The sequence below is a fragment of the Sinocyclocheilus anshuiensis genome, unplaced genomic scaffold (genome assembly GCF_001515605.1).
Source record: "Sinocyclocheilus anshuiensis isolate Anshui unplaced genomic scaffold, SAMN03320099.WGS_v1.1 scaffold694, whole genome shotgun sequence".
In the NCBI taxonomy this organism is placed as follows: domain Eukaryota; kingdom Metazoa; phylum Chordata; class Actinopteri; order Cypriniformes; family Cyprinidae; genus Sinocyclocheilus; species Sinocyclocheilus anshuiensis.
The window spans coordinates 311,761-332,436 of record NW_015542477.1 but is presented as its reverse complement, the minus strand read 5'-3'; the positions used below and the strand labels follow the sequence as shown (position 1 = coordinate 332,436).

Sequence of the window (20,676 nt, the reverse complement as noted above, 5' to 3'; positions counted from 1 at the left end):
TATATAGGTTATTTGATCTTGTAATCTTTGATCTTGTCCAACTAACCAATGAGTTGATTTTTTTTAAATGATATATTTATAACATTTTTGCTTTGTGAAGAAACTCATACAAACAGACACTGCAGCAAACAAACTGTAATAATCAAGCGGATCAAGCACTGACAATCTCTCCTCTGTCTGCTGTGTATTTGACTTCCCATTTTAGACTGTTTATTTTACAGTGGTTAGATAAAGATCAGTGCTGTGAACTTCACCAGTGAGTTAGCGAACTACATGCAAAATACAAGAGATGATGGCATAAACAACAGCTGAAGAAAGGAAAGGCAACCATTAGCTGAATTATGCCTTCATGTGAGTCATGTGATTCCTTCATTGACACTATGTTATACACACAAGTTATTTTTAACAATGAATACATTAAATTCTTACTTTTATTCAGCAAAGATACATTAAATTGTCAAAATTTCAAAATACATTAAATTGTCAAAATCAAAAGTGACAGTAAAGTTACAAAAGTAATGCTGATCAAATAAAATGCTGATCTTTTTTATTCATTAAAAAAATCCTGAAAAAAATGTAGTCTCCACAAAGATATTAAGTAGCATTGATATTGAAATACATCTTGAGCAGCAAATCAGCATTTTAGAATGATTTCTGAAGGATCATGTGACTGAAGACAGGTGAAAATTCAGCTCTGCCATCACAGGAATAAATTACATTTTAAAATATATTAAAATAGAAATCTGTTTCAATTCTAAATTGTAATAATGTGTCAAAATATTACCGTTTTGACTATTTTTGATAAAAAAAACTAAACCTACCATACTTTTTAGAGGCAGGATCATGTGCACGTAGAAACTTATTACCAGCATTAGCATACTGCTTCACAACACTAACAAAACATGCTACTAGGGCTGTGCAAAAAATCGAATGCGATTTTCATGTGCATCTCGTTAGTAAAGCCGCTCCTGTGATTAGAAGTAAATCTCCAGCACGTGCGTTCAGATGAAGTGGCATTTACTACACAGAGCCGTAGTTCACTGACAAGCTACATAAAATCGCAGGCGATTCATTGCCGATTTTGAACGCGATTTTGTGTAGCTTGTCAGTGAACTACCAGAACTAGAACAGGAGCCTAACTTCTCCCTTTAAGCCCTTCCTTCACAGTTAGAATAACCGGGATTAAGTCTCACCGATGTTGACTAATCTGCTCGTCCTCCAGAAGGCAGTGTAGATACTGCTAGCACACTCAGCCTCATTAGACATGCATGAAGGGCTTAAAGCAGGAAGCATCAGGAGATTTATTCAAATCTATTTTTACCATCCAGGTCACATTTTAGCACGGAATAACACCCAGAAAAACATAAGGTGCGTGCGGCAGGGGGCGGGGGAGGGGCTCTCTTACTGTGATCAGATGGAAAGAATATTAAACTTAAATACCATTATGTAATATCCAGTATTGTGCAAATGGTAAACAAAAAACACCTTCTGCCAGTATATTAATGCATAATGAAGTTTGATTATATTTAGAGCATGTTTCCTGTGTAAATCCTTCTCTCCTTCCACAGACCGAGGCTGCGCTCATGTATGACGCAGTGTTCATGGTTGCCGTTGCGTCTCAGCGGGCCACGCAGATGACAGTGAGCTCCCTGCAGTGCCACAGACACAAGCCCTGGAGGTACGGCCCGCGCTTCATGAACTTGTTTAAAGAGGTGAGAATATTGTACTTTATGTAGCAAAACACATTCGACTGATTTGAATTGTAAACTTCAATTTGATTGTAAGTGAAAAATTGTAGACACTTTACTTGTAAAATATCTCCAACTTGACAAGTTTAGTGTTTTCAGTGAATTACATTTATTACAATTCGAGAGATACTCCACCCAAAAATGAAAAAAAATAATAATAATAAAATTATGACAGAATTGTCATTTTTTTTGGTGGACTGTCCTAATTGTAAACTTAAAACGGTAACACTTTAGCTTAGGGACCAATTCTCACTATTCACTAACATGCATATTGGCTGCTTATAAGTACTTATAAAGCACATATTAATGCCTTATTCTGCATGACCATATTTTAGATCCCTTAATCCTACCTCATACATATATTTATCAACTACCTTACTATAAAGTGTGATGTGTATTTCTTGTATCAACCATAAAAACAAACCATACAGAGCAGTGAAAATAGTGTCTTGCAGGAGACGATCACTTGAGCTCCAGTGTCTTCAATCCTGTTGGTAGTCTCTGCATTACATAAAATTAAACCTTTCGTCAAATCAATTGACATGTCCACATTGTATCTGCAACAGTTGTAGTCACTCATGTCGAAAATTAGGTAGTTTGATAGATCTCCTGTATGATGTGAATCATGCTGTATGTGTGAATGATGCTTGACATGTTGTGGAATATTTATCAGACAGCCTTTTTGAACTCTTTTGGACTTTACACAACCTTTTTTCAGATTTTTGACCCGTAGGTTACATAAAAATGTATTTGAAGATGAAAAACATGTTTTTCAGGGCAGAGGTGCCTGAAAATGGATACTGGTACCTCTGCGTTTTGATCTTTTTTAAGTCCCAGATCACTGCTGAATGCTCTCACCGCCTTTGAACCGAAAGGTCATAACAGTCCTCCTTCATGTCTGAGTGTGGGGTGTGTGCATGGCCGGACTTACCATTGGGCTTGAATGGGCTGCAGCCCAGGGGCCCCGCCTTAACCCATTTACATTTGTTCAGTTATGTGCCAGTCAGAAATTATTATGTGCACTGAATTTATTTAATACACGAGTTTCACAATTTGAGTTGAATTACTGAAATAAATGAACTTTTCCACGACATTCTAATTTATTGAGAGGCACCTGTATATTAATGTTCCACTAAATTAATCTGAAGAGTTTTGAGCGCTCTCTCCTGTCCAAAGACTATAGAATACCCTAATATCTTACAGGGACTTTGTCCCGTCTCACTACCTCCACACAAAGTGGAGCAAAAATTTCATCAAAACGATTTTAAAAAATTAAAATAGCCATTTACTGGGTTCGTACGGTCATGAAAAACCCAGAAACCTTTGGAAAAGTCGTGAATTTATTTTACAAATCTCTATATAATAGAATATATGTTTAATCTTGTCCTGAATCTCGGTGCGGGATTGCGCATTTTGGTTTTACTCATTTTCACAGGTTTCACACGTTTGGAAAATTCCCGCAAACATTTATTTAATATACAATATAGGTTAGATGAGTTAAAAAAAATTCACACAGAATGTCAGATTAAGTCAGTAATTTGAAAACCGCATGTGTGGTTCAGCTGTATCGCATCTTCTCGCTCTCACTCTCAAAATTGCCTCACATCAGCGCATCTCATCTGCACTAAGACAGCTGCTGCACACTGCCATACAAGACTTTCGCTCAGCTGACAGGACTGTCACTTGCCTAATCGGGTCAGTGTTGCATCATCACAAAAGTTTATCTTTTGCACGTCTTTTTAAGTCTTTTTAAACCATTCGGTACTTGCGCGCTCCAAACTACTTTTCTGGGCGCTCACGGTCACATCCAAAGCGCGCGCACATGAAGCCACGCAAACACCTCCAGAAAAAGTTATTGGTTTCATGGTTTCTGACTCAAAAAAAAGACAATTAAATGGTCAGTATAAATTAACAAGTTACTAGCAATAGCACAAGGATACAAATGAAAGTTAACAACAAAAGGCAAAATCACTCACTGCTCTTGACTGAATAACTTTTGTAACTTTAATTTTAAGAATTAAAAATTATGTTTAATTTACAGTGAATTTATTGTTTTTAATTTACAGTTTATTCCATTTCTGCAGCATTTCTGTACCTGAATTTGTTTCCACCAAAGCTGTTTCTAAAACTAAATTCAGGTCCTGGCAAAAGACAAAATCACTCACTGCTCTTGACTGAATAACTTTTGTAACTTTAATTTTAAGAATTAAAAATTATGTTTAATTTACAGTGAATTTATTTAGCATTTTAAACAAATCGATGGATTTATGGATTCAACTCACTCATTAAGACCACTTGCGGTTGTAGTTTCATATTTTAAAAAGTAGCTAATTTCATTTTTGCAATCATTTAATATTTCTACATTAAAATGTTGTATTTAAACTTAACATAACTTGTGCAAAATCCATCTATTGTTTATGTTTATAGTGATTTCATTTTATTGTTAATAGCCAACATGTTTATTTATTCAGATTGAATTTATTAAATTTAAGAATCTTACATAAAAAGACACAGATATGACAATACATTTTCATAATAATACATCTCTCAACTGAGATCACATCCTGTTTATTGTATTATAGTGACTATTTAATATTACATCGAAACTTTGACTAGGCTAGACATGTTGCCTATTAATTGTATACAGTATATGAACCTGAAAGCATATTTAAATTTTTGTGTATTTTGTGTTACTCCATAATAATGTTCTAGTTGAGGGCATTTGTAGTATAGGTATGGGGCCCAAACATAACCTCAAGCCCAGGGGCCCCCGGCCCCGTAAGTCCTGCCCTGGGTGTGTGTCCCACCACTCAATAACTAAACAAAAATCAATGCCTGTGATAACACAAAATGGCTGTCGAGGGGAATGAAAGTTTGTTCTGAATAGGCTTTTCAGTTACATTTTTAGATATGCTTTCAGTTCCACTTGCATAGCGTCTCAGCAGTCGGAGTGTTACTGGCTTTAGAAATGGAAGAGGCTTTATGGTAGATTTTTTGTTTCTATATATAAAAATGAATAGTGTCACAGTGCATTAGAGAGAGGGCGGCCCAGCATGGCTCAGCACTGCAGAGGGTGAATTTATTTCCCTGCTTGAGTCTGCCATATGTGTTTGAACTAGGAACCCTCAGTCCTTGGTACTCAGTTTGCACCTTAATCACAGAGCACCACATGACTTAAAGCTGCTGTTAGCAATTTTTTTATTACCTACGCTACTACCTGACAGATATCACTGAAAAAGGTTTCATGAGGAATCACACTTATCTCTGTGACAGGCCTAGACTCTGTAAACAACAGAAAGGCCTGTCAAAAAATTTAGCACCAGGCCAACTGCAAGTCATTTCGCACATTTGGATTTGCTGTCTGGTTTGTTGACATGTCTTTGAATGGTTTTGGAGAGGTGTGTGGTTTCAATGAAGGAAAGGCGATCTAATTCTGTGGTGCAAGTTAACAATGTGGCTAACATTGCATACAACAATGTTAAAGCTGAAGCTTGTCATTTCTGCACCAATAGCATCAAATGAAATTGTAAACATAATAGCAGTGGGTGGGCGCTGTAGTGTTCTTTTGGTGTGATTTGCTTCTCTGATTTATGGAGATTTCTCTGCAGAATCATGGTTAATTTTCATTGCCTGCATTGCAGCATCATTGTAGTTTTTCCCCAGGAATTTCGCTATCCAACAAAAGTTTATTTAAAAAATAACTTGAACTGATGGCTTCAACAGAAGCCATTGATTAACAGCCTTGTAGCTCACAGTAGGTCTATCTTTAAAAGTTATCTTTCAAAATCAGTTCCCCTGTGGAGAAAATTAATGGGATTTTTACTTTCAGAACCCAATTGTTATACTCTACTAGTGTCACCAAATGAAATTGTAAACATAATGACTGTTTTCAAACAGGTTTCCTTGAACATTTTCACCATCCTCCATTGATCAAAAAATCCACAAACTCATGCTATTGGTTGAGGCAATGCTGCTATTTTTGGGCTGCTCAAATACACAGAGCTCGGTTTTGAAAATGCCACAGAGCTACAGTGTTTACACTTTAAAGGAAACTAACCTTTAAATGGCTTTAAATCACATGTTAAACTGGGAATGGAGAAAGTACTGAGCATCTGAAAAATGTCGCACTTCATGTATAAGTGTCTAATTAGGCTTGTTTTGAGTTGAGCATGTGTGCAGTTAGTTTTCTATACATGCCAACACTAAGACGAACACTAATGAGTCCAGATGCTACATTTTAATGACCCATAAACTCTGTAATACAACCCCATTAAAGCCATAGAACGCTGTGTTGTAAGAGGCCTCTCTACAGACACTAAGCTAGGAACACTCTTAATGTGCGAAATGTTGTAGGGTACAAAAACACATCCTTCTGTGAACTGCATATGTGCTGCGGCCATTGAAATTCTTCACTTTAACTACAGCAGCAGCAATGCTGGAGTGTTTTAAATAGATTGCCAGGACAAATAAAATCCCTCTTCATTTCATTTACTCTTTTTCTTGCTTGTCCTGTCCATTTAAGACATTTTCACTCACTTAAGTACTGTAATGTGAATTTCGGTGTGATTAATCAACTGTGACAGAAGGCTGAACAGCTTTAAATGTAGTATTTGTTTATGTTGACCCGTTGGGCAGGAGATGCTGATCAGTGTGGTTTTGCTTATGGGGTCTGCCTTTTATGAGGAAAAAGCTACAGAATGTATTACGTGAAATATTATTTCAAATTATGGAGCTCCTGTACTGTAGCAGAAAAAAAGAAAAATGTTTTTACACCCCATTTAAGGAGCATTGATTATATTCCACTGCATATGATTCTGACGAAACGGCACTGCATAAAAGACCCACAGCTCTAGTCACACGTGTAAGGGAGATTTTCACAGTATTTATCCCTGCTTGCGGCCAAATTGTAGGTTTGAAGTGAAAAATAAGTATAATTATGTTATTTTTGGCACTAAAAATGTTTGTGATCCACATATTAGGGTCACCACCCTCTGCTTCTCAAAAAAAACAAGGGAAATGTGTTGTCATTATCATATTATACACACAAGAGCATTTTGGCTTTTAGAAAGAAATAAAATGTTGCAACAACCGTAATTGAAGTTACACTGGTTAAAGCAAGTTTATATGTTAAGAAAATATTCACATTCCTGCTTTTTAATGTTTTTGCATTTGTAATCGTTACTTTATTCATTTTGTTTTGTTTTGTTTTGTTTTTGCAATGCTTATAATCCAAGCCTGACTTCATGGCCAAAAGCTTTTCTTCTCTCACCCCACAAATCAAAGACATTTAAAGTGACCAGTCATGTGACCATTGTTAACCGCCACTGCAATTCAGTGGATATGACAGTAAGTCAGCACTAACAGACCAGTATTCTACCCAGCAGGCTTGATCTATATAGATGCCAGATGTCTCAGAAAAGTATGTTGTATATAAGAACTGGTGGTTCAGCATAGTGGTTAAAGGTTTGTGTAACCCAAAGGTTGTAGGTTCAAATCCCACAGAAGATGCCCTATGCACTAGCAATGTTTTGGCCTTGAGCAAGGCACTTGGGTTGCTCCAGGGGTACTTTGGACAAGTGTCAGCTAAATGACAAATTAGTAAAATAAATATATATATTTATATAATTCCTGGCATATGTGAACACATTATTATGCAGTGCACCACTTGTCTCCAGTGGCTCCATTACAGTTCCCTGAAATGGTAGAAATGGTTTACATCGAGGTCATCATCAAGTCTCCAAGTATCCTGCGGGATAGTGAAGCTGTATCCACCTGGGCATGAGCTGGTGACATGTTGAAGGCCAGCCGTTGCCTGTTATTTTGAGATGTGCTCTGAGAAACACTGCAACCTTGAGAACAGAAGTGCTGTTTTTCTGATATCCCACCCACTTATCAAAGCTAGAGAGGGCTTGAACAGAGCTATTACTCTTCCTTAGTTGCCTCAGCTGATTGAATTCTGAGATTGTTTGCTCTCATTTTTGGTACAACAAAGCTAGGGGAAATGAAATGACGCTAGCTTGATGTTTTTGCTTTTGGGAACAATATACAGTCAGGCCTGACCACACAGTGTAGGGAAGAGCACTTGTCATTTATTCAGAAAATGAAGCCTAACAGCTCTGATGTATTGGCGTCATAATCTGTGTGAAATCAGTTTTTATTCATTTAAAAAATATATAAAAATGTACATATAACTTAATTTAGAAGTATGCCGTTAAACTACAAGTACACAGTCTGATCTTACATTTGTAATGCACATAATTGTAGTAGTTGCATGTGACTGAGTGTAACAGTAAATTAAAAGGCTGTGACATGATCATTTGATTTTAGGTATATTATACATGCTAAAGTCAATATAAAACATCCTCAAACATTAGACACATCTTAATATTGTTAAGAATGGCTTTAATATTAATGTCAGACTGTATGTAAACTCACCATAGCAAGTTAGTATAGCCTGTTTTAATAAAGTTGAACCTCTAAGATTTGTTTTTTGGTAAGTCACAACAGTCCCCGTCATCCACACTTTAATATTGCAAATAGGAGCTGGTTTGGACCCTCATTTCCGCTGAACTAGAACCAGCTGGTTATATTTATTCACAGAGGAACAACACAGATGTTTTGTAATACTGTTACCAAATTTGGGCACAAAAACAACACAAACATTGAAGGAGAGACATCGGTTTAATATGTTGTACACCACCGTGCACTACACTGAGATTTTTCTTTTAAAGAAATTAATACTTGTATTAAGCGGGGACACATTAAATTGATTAAAAGACACTTATAATGTTACAAAAGATTTCTGTTTCAAATTTACATTGATCTTTTGAAAAAACGTTAAAATTGTAATACTGTTAAACAATATTACTGTTTTTCTATGTACTAAATCGATTCGAGCTGAATAATGACACTATTGTTTTTTAGAGCTGCTTTACTGCAGAATCTGAACTGTCTCCATAGTTGAGTTTCCATAACTGATTCTCTTATATTTCTGTTTATCTCTGTGAAACTGCTCTGACACATTTTGTAATGTATAAAGCTCTAGAAAATAAAGGTGACTTTGACTATTTTTTATCAAATAAATGCAGCCTTTGTGAGCATAAGAGAGAAAACATTAAAAACAAAAACCTCATGGACCCCAAATGTATGATTTGATGTATTATAAATGAAACTGTCACCATAAAATTAAGAATTACAAATGGAAGACATTGTTTACTTGACTTGATGTGGCCACTTGCATTAAAGGAATAGTTCACCCAAAAATGAATATTTTGTCATCATTTACTCACCCTCATGACATTCCAAACCCGTATATGTTTCTTTCTTATGTTGAACACAAAAGAAGATATTTTGAAAAACCAAACAGTTGTTGGTCCCCATTGACTTCCATAGTAGGGAAGAAAACAATGGAAGTCAATGGGGACCATCAAACATTTGATTAACAGCATTCTTCAGAATATCTTCTTTCATGTTTAACATAAGAAAGGAACTCATACAGGTTTGGAATGACATGAGGGTGAGTAAATGATGACAGAATTTTCATTCTTGGGTTAACTATTACTGATGTTACATTTAAATATTGCTATTTTCCCTTATATTAGAGTAAGTGCTGCTTTTTCCCCACGGTAAAACTTGAGATATAATACATTAATTTACAGTTTATTTATCATTGGGCAAACCTAAAGCACATGATCCAAGTGTTCATGTTTAAACTCTATTTATCTTCACAATAGTCCATTCTACTAAAATTTAACTGACCAGCAAAATGTTTAGTTGAAACTGTTTTTTTTGTTAACAAACACACATGCCCCAAGGCTGCATAATATTCCATTACCACTATGATTGAAAGACACAGCAGTAAAACCGATGTTGTGCATCATTCTCATTGTATACTGTTTTTGTGCCTCAGGCCCAATGGGATGGTTTGACAGGACGGATAGTCCTTAACAAGACTGATGGTCTGCGGAAAGAGTTCAACTTAGACCTCATCAGCCTCAAGGAGGATGGCACAGCAAAGGTGAGTCAGCTTAGCTGGATGCCGATGAGAGACGTTCAGTGATATGATTTCCACAGCAGCAGAAATGACTGGAAACCTTGAATTGAGTTTCTTTATGTAGTTCAGTATAGATTAAATAAATTCCCTGTGAGTGGACTTTTGAATGTTTTTCTCAAAGCAGACCTATTGATTATCCAGATCATTTGTATTGACCTTGTTGCTCCCATGCTGACTACACAACTCTTCAATTCTTCCTAAAAGCGAGCGGCTGATGCTGCATCACAACCTACTAAATTATGGACAAAGGTTTGTTCCAGTCTTGGTTTCATTCCCTGAGTTCGTGATTAAGACCTGTGGAGAGCTTGGATTTCCTCCCCTGTGTGAAATTCACTTCAGTAAACCCAGTTCCCTTTCATCGGCTTCCCTCTCCCTGCAGAAATCCCTTCACTTCCTTATGGAAAGTGATCGCTGCCAGTCACTTCTGCCAGAATGTCTCGCTGAGATGCATACTGTGTGCCAGTTATAGTTATGACATTTAAATCACCATACTCAATATCCAGCACTGTAAAATTTCCAGCATTGCATTTTCTGCAATGCTTTGTGCTTCAGTAAGTAACACATCTCCATACAAGCCTGCTCAGGCGTGCAGAAAAACGTGCATTAATCCACGGGCAGATATTTAGAGAGCAGCTCTAATCTACTTTTAAAATTCATTTGAATAAGTCGCTCATTTCAGACTCATATGAGCTGTGTGACAAGTGCCATACATAAACATGCACTAGATTATGCTTGTGTTAACAAAGGGTTTATTAAGCAGAGAAAAGCAAGTTTGGTTTAATTCCTTTACTGCTGACATCCTATTTTAAAGGGATCATATCATACTTTTAATTATTATTTTATTTTAAGATCCTGTATAATGTTAGTCAAATTAGCGTGTCAAAAACTGTCATAATTTAGCTTTTCAAACCACTTTCTACCCTTTAGATCCTTAGAATTGAAAATTCAGCTTTTATTAAATGTTATTTAGTAATTTGGCAACAGGTTTACAAAAGTGTGCAAAGTGTTGATTTTAATGGAAACAGATTTTCATTTACAGAGTAAAAAATTAAAGAAGATAATTGCAAACTTATATATTTTTAAAGCATGTTTATATCTCACAATTCAGACTTGTGAAAAAAACAGAATTGCACAATATAATCTCGCAGTTTTGAGAAAACTCAGAATTGTGAGATAAAAAGTCGCAATTACCTTTTTAACTTTTTATTTCGTGAATAAGCTTTTCACTCTTTTCTCAAAAGATAAAGAATAATTTGATTCCTCTAATGCAGTTTGTAGTTTAAATAAGACTGAGGGTGTATCAGGTAATATCTTCTTTTGTGATCATATTTTTTTAAGATATCAAACTCCTCAAGCTTGTCAAACAATAAAATCCTCTTTATTTATTGTAAAAGTAGTTCCATTTAAAATACAACATATCCTGATGACATTGTTTTGTTTGCAGAATTGTTGGAAAGAACGTTTTCTGCTTCATTAAGCAGACATTACTCCAGCTTTCAGTTTCACACGATCCTTCAGAAATAATTTGAATGGTATTATATATATTTGGTTAGCAAGTGGATTAGTAAAGTTTCACACTTTTATTTCTAGAGAACTATTGCATTTCTCATAATCTTTTTTGACTTCCATCTTTATATGTCATTGTGTTTCCTATTTATGACAACATCAATTCAGCATGGCTTTCAAGTGTGATGCATTAAGAATATTTACTATGATCTTCTATTTTAGTGGACAAATGTGTAACTCTTTAAAAATGTTGATGTTTTGTTCAGGTAAAAAGTAAGAGTGCATTTTTTTTCCTGTGTGATTTAATAATTAATGCATCAAAATCATTCATAATTTGTAGACCATGCATTAAATAGGGTAGCTGAGTGCTTTACTGGGTTTTATTGGGCAGTAAAGGAGTGCTTTACAATCAAATGGATTAGACCTAGAATTTTCTTTCATTTAGTTTTTATTCTTTCCCTTTCCTTTCCTGACCTATTTTATGAGTCTTCACTGATAAAGCCTGTCCCTCTTTTATTGTGATCTCAGAAACAGAGACTCATGTTCTTCATGCCTTGTAATTTTTACTGTATTGTTAGATTGGAGTATGGAACTCTTATACCGGCCTCAAACTGACTGAGATGAAAGAAAGCAAAAACATCACAGACTCTATGGCTAACAGAACGCTTATCGTCACCACAATCCTGGTAAACTTATAACTTACAATTTCACTCCCTCATTTATGTAAACCAACTTTTTCAGTAGTTCAAATTTGTATTCACCCTGTGAATAGTTTCACTGGTGCACCAAATTTAGTTTTTAGCAATATAATTGTATATGCATGAGGAAAAATAGAACTATATGTTAGTGCTGTCAAATGATTAATCATGATTAATCGTATCCAAAATAAAAGTTTTTGTTTACGTATGTGCGTAATGTGTATATTTATTATGTATGTATAAATACACACACATACAGTATATATTTTGAAAATATTTACATGTATTTAAATGCATATATTTATATTCATGTAATTTATATTATATATAAATATATTTAATATATAAACATAACATATTTTTCTTAAATATATACATGCATGTGTGTGTATTTATATATACATAACAAATATACACATTACGCTAGGGGTGTCCCCAACTAAGGATTTTCGTAGTCGAATCGGAATTTTCGAATCTTGCCGATAGTCGACTGATAGTCAAATCATGTGTTTGGGGGTGGGGGGCAAAATACATTAACAAGAGTCAAGTCAGACGTAAAACATTTTTTATGTAATTTTTATTTAATAGTGCTCTCATTATAATGTTAATGTTCTGCATTTTTGTTTTGAGCTGTGCGCGCTGAAGATGACCAGTAGAATAAAGTATTTGATTGCAGGTTTTTAATCAGTGGGATTTAATTCATAATTTATCTGCACAAAATGCCCCGAATGCACATGAACGTGTCTGCGCGGCTCTGAATGAACTCCTTTTGTGGACGCGTTCTTCACGCAACAACGTGCAGAAACACGGCAACTAAACTCTAAAAATTCACAGTGTTTTATTGTATTAGTGTTCTCATTACAATGTTATGTATATGACAGTCCCAGTCATAGTTATTAATATTATACATTGTTGTTTGTCCTGCTCGCGCTGCGCGCTGAAAAGATAATCACCGTAGTACTATAATGAAGCGCTTTACTGCAGTGCAACTCAACCAAATGCATCTTATACGAGATAAATAATATATACACAATATATATATAAACCGGCTGAAATGTTTTGAAATCACTTGTACCCTACCTGATCGAAAAAATCCAGTCTTTCACTCTGCCTGTGTCAATTTGAGTCTTGTTAAAGATTTAAATCCCGGCTGCCAAGATGCTTCTCTGTCGGTCACGGGTTATGGAAAGTGAAACTTTAGGGGTGGTTGGATTTATTCACGCACATTAAAATATTTATTTAAAGCTTCTTTCTTTTCAGATTCTTATTTACAGCATTATCTTAATAGGCTGTATATTAACTTTGGGAGAAAACCGGTAGTTCTATGTGAAATCAGACATTTGAGCACCTATAGCCAAAATGGTATGATCATAACACCTCTGCGAATATTCGACTGTGAGATTGGTAGTCGAATCGGGATCCTCCTATCGAAGCATCGAATCGTCGAGTATTCGGGGTCACCCCTGCATTACGCACATACTGTATATTATGTAAACACAAACTTTTTGGATGCAAATAATCGTGATAAATTGTTTGACGGCACTATTATATATACAATTTTTAGTATTTACAAAACTACTTTTTACATTTGTTTTTTAATTGGTTTTTGACTCTCATCTGCCCAGCTAACTTTGCCTTTGTGACATATTTAAATCAAGTATAATACATTTTACCAACTGCATCATTGCTTGTGAATTTATCTTGTGAACAGGAAAACCCTTACGTTATGTATAAGAAGTCTGACAAGGTGCTGTATGGGAACGATCGCTTCGAAGGCTACTGTCTAGACCTGCTAAAAGAGCTGTCGAACATCCTGGGATTCACTTACGAAGTCAGGCTGGTTTCTGATGGGAAATATGGAGCTCAGAATGACAAAGGCGAATGGAACGGCATGGTGCGGGAACTAATCGATCATGTGAGTGATCTCCCATGATGCTTTACAAAAATGTTCAAGGTCTTTCGATCATACCATCCAAATGCAGCCTTTGTAAATGACCTTCTGCCTTCCACTATATTTCAGTTTAGATCTCACTATTTAGAGACCACGACTTGACTGTTAAAGGTATAGTTAACCCAAAAATGATTAATAATTCTGTCATTAATTACTCACCCTCATGTCGTTCCAACCCCGTAAGACCTTCGTTCATCTTCTGAACACAAATTAAGATATTTTTGATTAAATCCGAGAGCTTTCTGACCCTGCATAGACAGCAATGCAAGTAACCACGTTCAAGGCCCAGAAAGGAAGTAAGGACATGATTAAAATAATCCATGTGACATCAGTGGTACTATTGTGAATGCGCGTCGAAGACTGACATGAAGAGAAGAAATTGTTGAATAAAGTCATTATTTTTGTTTTCTTTGCGCACAAAAAGTATTCTTGTAGCTTAATAAAATTATGGTTGAACCACTGATGTCACATGGACTATTTTAATGATGCCCTTACTAGCTTAGTGAGCCTTGAACATGGTAGCTGCGTTGCTGTCTATGGAGGATCAGAAAGCTCTCAGATTTCATCAAAACTATCTTAATTTGTGTTCTGAAGATGAACGGAGGTCTTACAGGTTTGGAACGACATGAGGGTGAGAGAATTTTTAATTTGGGGTGAACTATCCCTTTAATACTCTGATTAACCAAGAAATTTCAGTTTCTAATGGATGTTTTTGTAACTTGGCTCTTCACAGGCAATTTAGAAGAGCTAAGAATTATGTTTTGTTTCATGTTTGGTTTAATTTGCTTGATTATGTTTATTTACCAAAAGTTTAAGTAGTCTAAAGCTTTGGTAGGAAGACTACATTTGTGTATGCAATACATCAAGATCTTTTACTTTGTAAAATTGATTAGATATTTTTTAATATAAAACAGCATTTGTGCTTTCATCTGGCTGTAAAAAGTCTGTTTTAAATTGATTATGAATACTTCTACATAGATTTTGTTTTTAATTACCTTCGTCAACCCCCAGTGTCTTTGCAGTATTTATCAGTATAGTAGGAATACAAATCTATAAAAGAGCCTTTTTGCACATCTTTTGTTTAAATGAGCTTCACAAAACAACAGGAAGCATCAAACAGATTGTGGGATTCATCCCCACAGGCATCACTTGTTTGTATCTCAGTGACTGAACTCCAATATTATCTGCATCTATCTGCATTTTCTTCCCAGCAGTCAAAATGAGTTCTTGTCGTCTTGTAAACTTCTTTTTGTCCCCTTAACCAGATAGCTGACCTGGCTGTGGCTCCACTGACCATCACTTATGTCAGAGAGAAAGTTATTGACTTCTCCAAACCCTTCATGACCCTGGGCATCAGCATACTGTACCGCAAACCAAACGGCACCAATCCAGGTGTCTTCTCCTTCCTCAACCCCCTCACCCCGGATATCTGGATGTACGTGCTGCTGGCCTGTCTTGGAGTGAGCTGTGTGCTCTTTGTGATAGCCAGGTATGGATGAACGTTTTGGTTTAACATTTGCTTCTTGGAAATATAGCAAAGCAAATGTGCAAATTGGGTTTCAGATCTAGGAACACTGACCCAATTGTTCAAAAAATGTCTTCAAATGTTTTATAGTTTGACATCACATGTGAAGACACATTATCAGGCTGTTATTTGAAGAATATTGCTGTTATCTGCAGCTTAAGGGAACATCGTACATCTCTTTGAAGCTGTCAAGAAGTTTTTGCGCCCTCTGATTTAAAATTTAAAGCTGTTTTGCAGAGTGTGCCGATAGATATCACGTTTCTTTGTGTGAGTGCATTTAAAGCAGTGTATTTCTCTCATATCATATCACTGCGCTTATGAGACGCCAGAATTAAAATGCTGATTTGATCTTGAAACAGATCAATAAGTAATAAGCACAGCGCCCAGACTTTGTTATATTGCTGTCGGAATATAGATTAATGATGTAAAAATTTCAGTCATGGTTGTCCAGATGCACTTTTTCCTCAATAAATACATAATGCACTTTCTCAGTTAGCAATGTTTTGTATTTTGTATGAGGGAGTACAAGTTTGTGTCTGTATTGAAGCCCAGTTCATAAGCATTGGGCAGATGTCCACGTCTGCCTAAAGAGAATATCAAGCATGCCACACTACCCCATCAGAGCCAGATGATTGGTTGGTTCAATTAAAATGCAGATGGCCAATGAAAATGCTGTCCAATCAGACTCTTTAAATGGTCATCTGGTGGGGTGTCCGAGTTAGTGTGGGTTCATCTGCACTGAATGACCCATTTGTTCACAGATACAGTCTGCTGGGGGGCTTTTAAACTGTGATCTTGAAATTTGGCAGCTTTGATAGTAGCAGTTTATTGAGTGAGATTCTACACACCGTGAGGCATGACAAATGAGTCTTGTGATGCGTTCTGATCAAGCATCGATTCACCATGAGGGTTTTATAAATGACCCAATTATTGAGTGGTAGAATGGAGAATGTGTCTTTCAGATGTTCTTGTGTAACTGTAATCACTTTCAAAATGAAATTTCCGCCAGTTGTTTGCCTTTTTGGCTTCCAGCACTGTATTAAAAAAAAAGATGGAAAAGTATTGATTAAAAAAATATGTGATGCAACAGTGCTCAAGGCAGACAAATGCAATGAATAAACATTACAGCAATTTGTGTTCAAAAAGCTTGTTTGTTATTTATTTATTGGTCTTGTTTATTAATATAAAATATTTATATTTATTAATCTTTTAGAATTAGTCACAGTAAATTTACATATTAAATTGGCATCCATATAAATAATATTTTTGTGAATTTTTACAGGAATAAAAAACAGTTAATTGACATTATATTGGTAATCTAGATGCAGACAAGAGCAGTGAATAAACATTACAAGAAGTTGTGTACTAAAAGTAATTCAATATATATATACTTTTAATCACAGGTTTATATGTTAAATTGACAGCGCTATTAAGTAATATATATTTTTTTTTTTACAGGTAATTAAAGAAACACTGGTAATTTTCTGCCAGGACATCTATTAATTGTACGGACATTTCCGTTGACCCTTAAACAATGCAATGAAATTCTAAATACAGGCAAAAAAAAAACTGCTTTTTTTTTCAGTAAATAAACATTTAGAGTTTTTATGGCTATTTTTTATTTTAATAATTAATTTAATCATTTTAATTAAAATAATTTTATAATTAGTCCCATTAAATTTGCATTTGCATTATAAATTGACAGCCCTTTTTTACAGGAATAAAAACTTTTAATTAACATTTAAATTGGTTAATGTAAACGCACATTGCAGTTAAACTTAAGATTCCTTTTCCAGCTCTCTCTTCGTTTGGTAACCGTAGAGATTGAAACACTGGAAAGTTTTCCCATAAAACAAGATGTTTATTAAGCTTTGGTTGGAGAAGTTATTGATAGCCTGTAGCAAGAAGACCATTTTTAGCTGTTCTGCGAAAGCAGTTTAGAAATCACCAAACATGCAGCCTCTCAAGCGCAGTATTAATACTCAGTTTTCTGTGTTGTCTGCATTTTTTTTTCCTGTGTAAAGCTGTTTTCTTTGACTCTTGGCAGGTTCACACCATATGAATGGTATAACCCTCACCCCTGCAACCCGTCTTCTGAAGTGGTTGAGAACAACTTCACACTGTTGAATAGTTTATGGTTTGGTGTTGCGGCTCTAATGCGTCAAGGTATGTCACACAAAACACTTCAAGACTGCTGCATTGTTATAGCTGACAAAAAACATTGAACCAAGTGGCATTTATTTAGATCAAGAAAAACGGCACAAGCACTGTGGCTGCTCTGCTACATCTGTGTGAGGTGAGCTTGAGGGACATTATACATTCACTAAAAAATCACCTTGAGATCAGCTGGTTGAAATGAATAGATCAAAATGTTCAGAAAAGAAAGAGTTGTTAAGTGCTTTTAGGGGGGTTTGAGATTTGTTATGCAATGACATTCATACAGTAGGGAATTGTAGTTGTATAAAGATGGCAACAGACACTGGCACAGTTATAAGTCACATCCAGTTATAAAACAGATTTTTGTTCTGGCTTGCAAACTTTTAGTTGGATTTCCTCTGGTGTAATGGATCTGATGCTAGTGAGGAGAGGCTTGTAGGTTCCGCTACAGAAGGTATGAAACTAAATGGATGACCTGTCAGGTGTGCAGAAAAGTGTGAAACGCCAAGAGCAGTTTTAATGAGCACGGGAGAACCAGACAAATCATTATGCAGCATAGTCTGACCTCACGTTACAAAGAGTTTTCTTCTGAAATATTAGATAAATTTTATTTACATCAGAACAACCGCTCAGCCATGAAGAAGGGCCGCTAACGGGAATTTGACAGAAAAGTGGTGGAGTGCAGATGTGGGCATTTTGTGTCACTGGTGGATGTTAGGGTTCATTATACTTAAAGCAGGTCATATCATGAAATATTCAAATTTGCATTTGTTTGTGAATTATAACACTTGTTGTATCGTGAAAACATTGGAAGTTCCAAATCTGTCAAACAGATATTAACACAGGGCTTCTCAAACTTGTTGATGACAAGAATCTCCAAATGTGATGTTCCTCTTTCAAGTATAAAAATCAATTTATACTGTGAGAGAAAAATATTAAATGTGACATGAAAGGAAAATCCGTCCTATCTATTTTGTGATTTGATCATAGGTTCATTTTTATATATATTTTTTTATTTTTCTCTCTGGTGACATATGCTGGATTCATAAACTAAATTAGAATGAAATAATTTCTTGTTTTTAAATTGCAGCATATTTAAGATTATATATGAAAACACATTTTACACCTGATTTTAGAAAGAAGCAGAAAAAATTTAAGTTATTAAACAAAATAATGTTAAACTGGTTTCTATTCATAATATAAGATGAATATCTAAACATTTCAGCATGAAAATAAATAGCACTGATGTAGAAGAGGGTGTTTACTTACAAAATCGAAAATCTTAAAGGTACAGTAGCAAATAACAGGTTAATCCTAATTCAGTTCTAAAGGTCAGACAGAGTGAAAAATGGTCATGTAAAACTGATTAGATTTGTTGGTGCAAGAAACCTTGGCTAACATTATCATAAAAAGTGATCAAATATATTTATGACATGGACCCCTAAATAGGATCAACAAGCTTTTTGAAACCCACACACGTTCATAGTGTTAATTGAGCTGATTAGTTAAGTATTCATCTTGTGTGCGTGTGTGTGTGTGTGTGTGTGTGTGTGTGTGTGTGTGTGTGTGTGTGTGTGTGTATTTGCATTATTACCTACCACAGCTAAACCTCCTACATGAGGTTACTGAAATAACCTTGACATCTTTTTGAAACATCTCATCAATTATAGCATGCAGGGTTGTACCTATTAGCCAACAGCAGAAAAGCAGTGAGAAAATACGATAAATAGTTGCTGTTTGTGTTTGTCATTAAGCTGACAGAGCAATATTTAAGAGGATTATTCAAAGTTTAGCCTCTGCTGTTCTGTTTGGGGTTTCGTCAGCTGTCCGGATGATTTTCCTCTTTTTTTTTGTGATCTCATCTTACACTGTGATAAAATCAGGACTATGATTGACAGTTGTGTTCTCTCCATGCCATTTAAGAGTAAGACATAGGTCAGTAGTTAGCATTTAGCTATGCTAATTATCTGAGAGTAGCAAAACAGACAGCATTTTCAAAGGAACAAACACACCTCATGGTGTCTGTCAGTGAGCTCTTGCTCCCCAGGTGGCTAATGTAAAAATGTTTTTATCTTTCAAAGGGATTTATTAGCATAAGCATCACTGAAAGGTCAAAATCATGGATTAGCCCTGCTAAAAAAAATGGTTTTAGCTGGTCTTCCGAGAAGGGTCTGGCTGCAGACTTGCACTTGCACACTCAGACTTGCACTCTCAGACTTGCATTCTAGGACTTGCACTCTCAGACACTTGCGCTTCCGCAAGTGACATCACTTGCAGTCTTTTATATTTTTTATTTTGTTCTATTTATTGATTACTTTTTGTTTGAATCTCTCAACATTTTACAACAGTAGCCAGGTGGTGAAGACAATAAAAAATAAACTAAATTACAATGTCACTTGCACTCTCCGCTACCTGTGACCTCACTTGCAATCGACACAAATCGTGCGTGTTGCCAATGGAGACAAGACGGCGTGGTGGTGATTAAACGATTAAAACTAATTTAGTCTACTATAACGTACATGGTCCTGCAAGAAAAAGACAAGACCCGCAAATCCGTGGCCACAAAACAGCAGAATATGAACGCAATGCACAAAGTCTCTCGTTGAGCGTTTTCCTCCTGTAGAAAAACATAAACACTTAACATGGCTTAATGTATTAAGATGCTATTAAAATATCAAATTAAATATACAATTTATTAATATAATGAATATGTATATAGTATTTTCCTCCCATACCGCAAAACGTGGCATGATGTGGCATAATGGACTAAAAAGGCCAAACTCAGTATGCTCCTCTACATTATTAATATACATAACTAATATGTACAGGCAAGCAGGTGAGCCCAGAATAAACGCAAAACGCACAGTTTCGCGTTAAGCGTTTTTCCATATAGAATAAACTGTCTACAGCTCTTTTATATAATTGTCTTTGTTCATTAAGCTACATTACGTGTTTTATTAATAATGATTTTCTATGGGAGGAAAATGTTTAACGTGCAATTTAACGCATTACGTTCTGGGCTCGTCTGCTTGCCTGTA

At 35.6% G+C, this 20,676-nt stretch overlaps 1 protein-coding gene across 2 annotated transcripts in view; it reads left to right on the top strand.

The window, feature by feature from the left end:
- Nucleotides 1-20,676, top strand: part of LOC107693913 (glutamate receptor ionotropic, kainate 1-like) — a 65,615-nt gene that overhangs the window by 32,390 nt on the left and 12,549 nt on the right. For both annotated transcript variants that reach the window (XM_016493456.1, XM_016493455.1), the window contains 6 exons: nt 9,658-9,765; nt 10,006-10,050; nt 11,886-11,993; nt 13,717-13,920; nt 15,222-15,445; nt 17,529-17,647. In XM_016493456.1, coding sequence (XP_016348942.1) covers nt 9,658-9,765; nt 10,006-10,050; nt 11,886-11,993; nt 13,717-13,920; nt 15,222-15,445; nt 17,529-17,647 — 808 coding nt within the window. The remainder of the gene's footprint in view (nt 1-9,657; nt 9,766-10,005; nt 10,051-11,885; nt 11,994-13,716; nt 13,921-15,221; nt 15,446-17,528; nt 17,648-20,676) is intronic.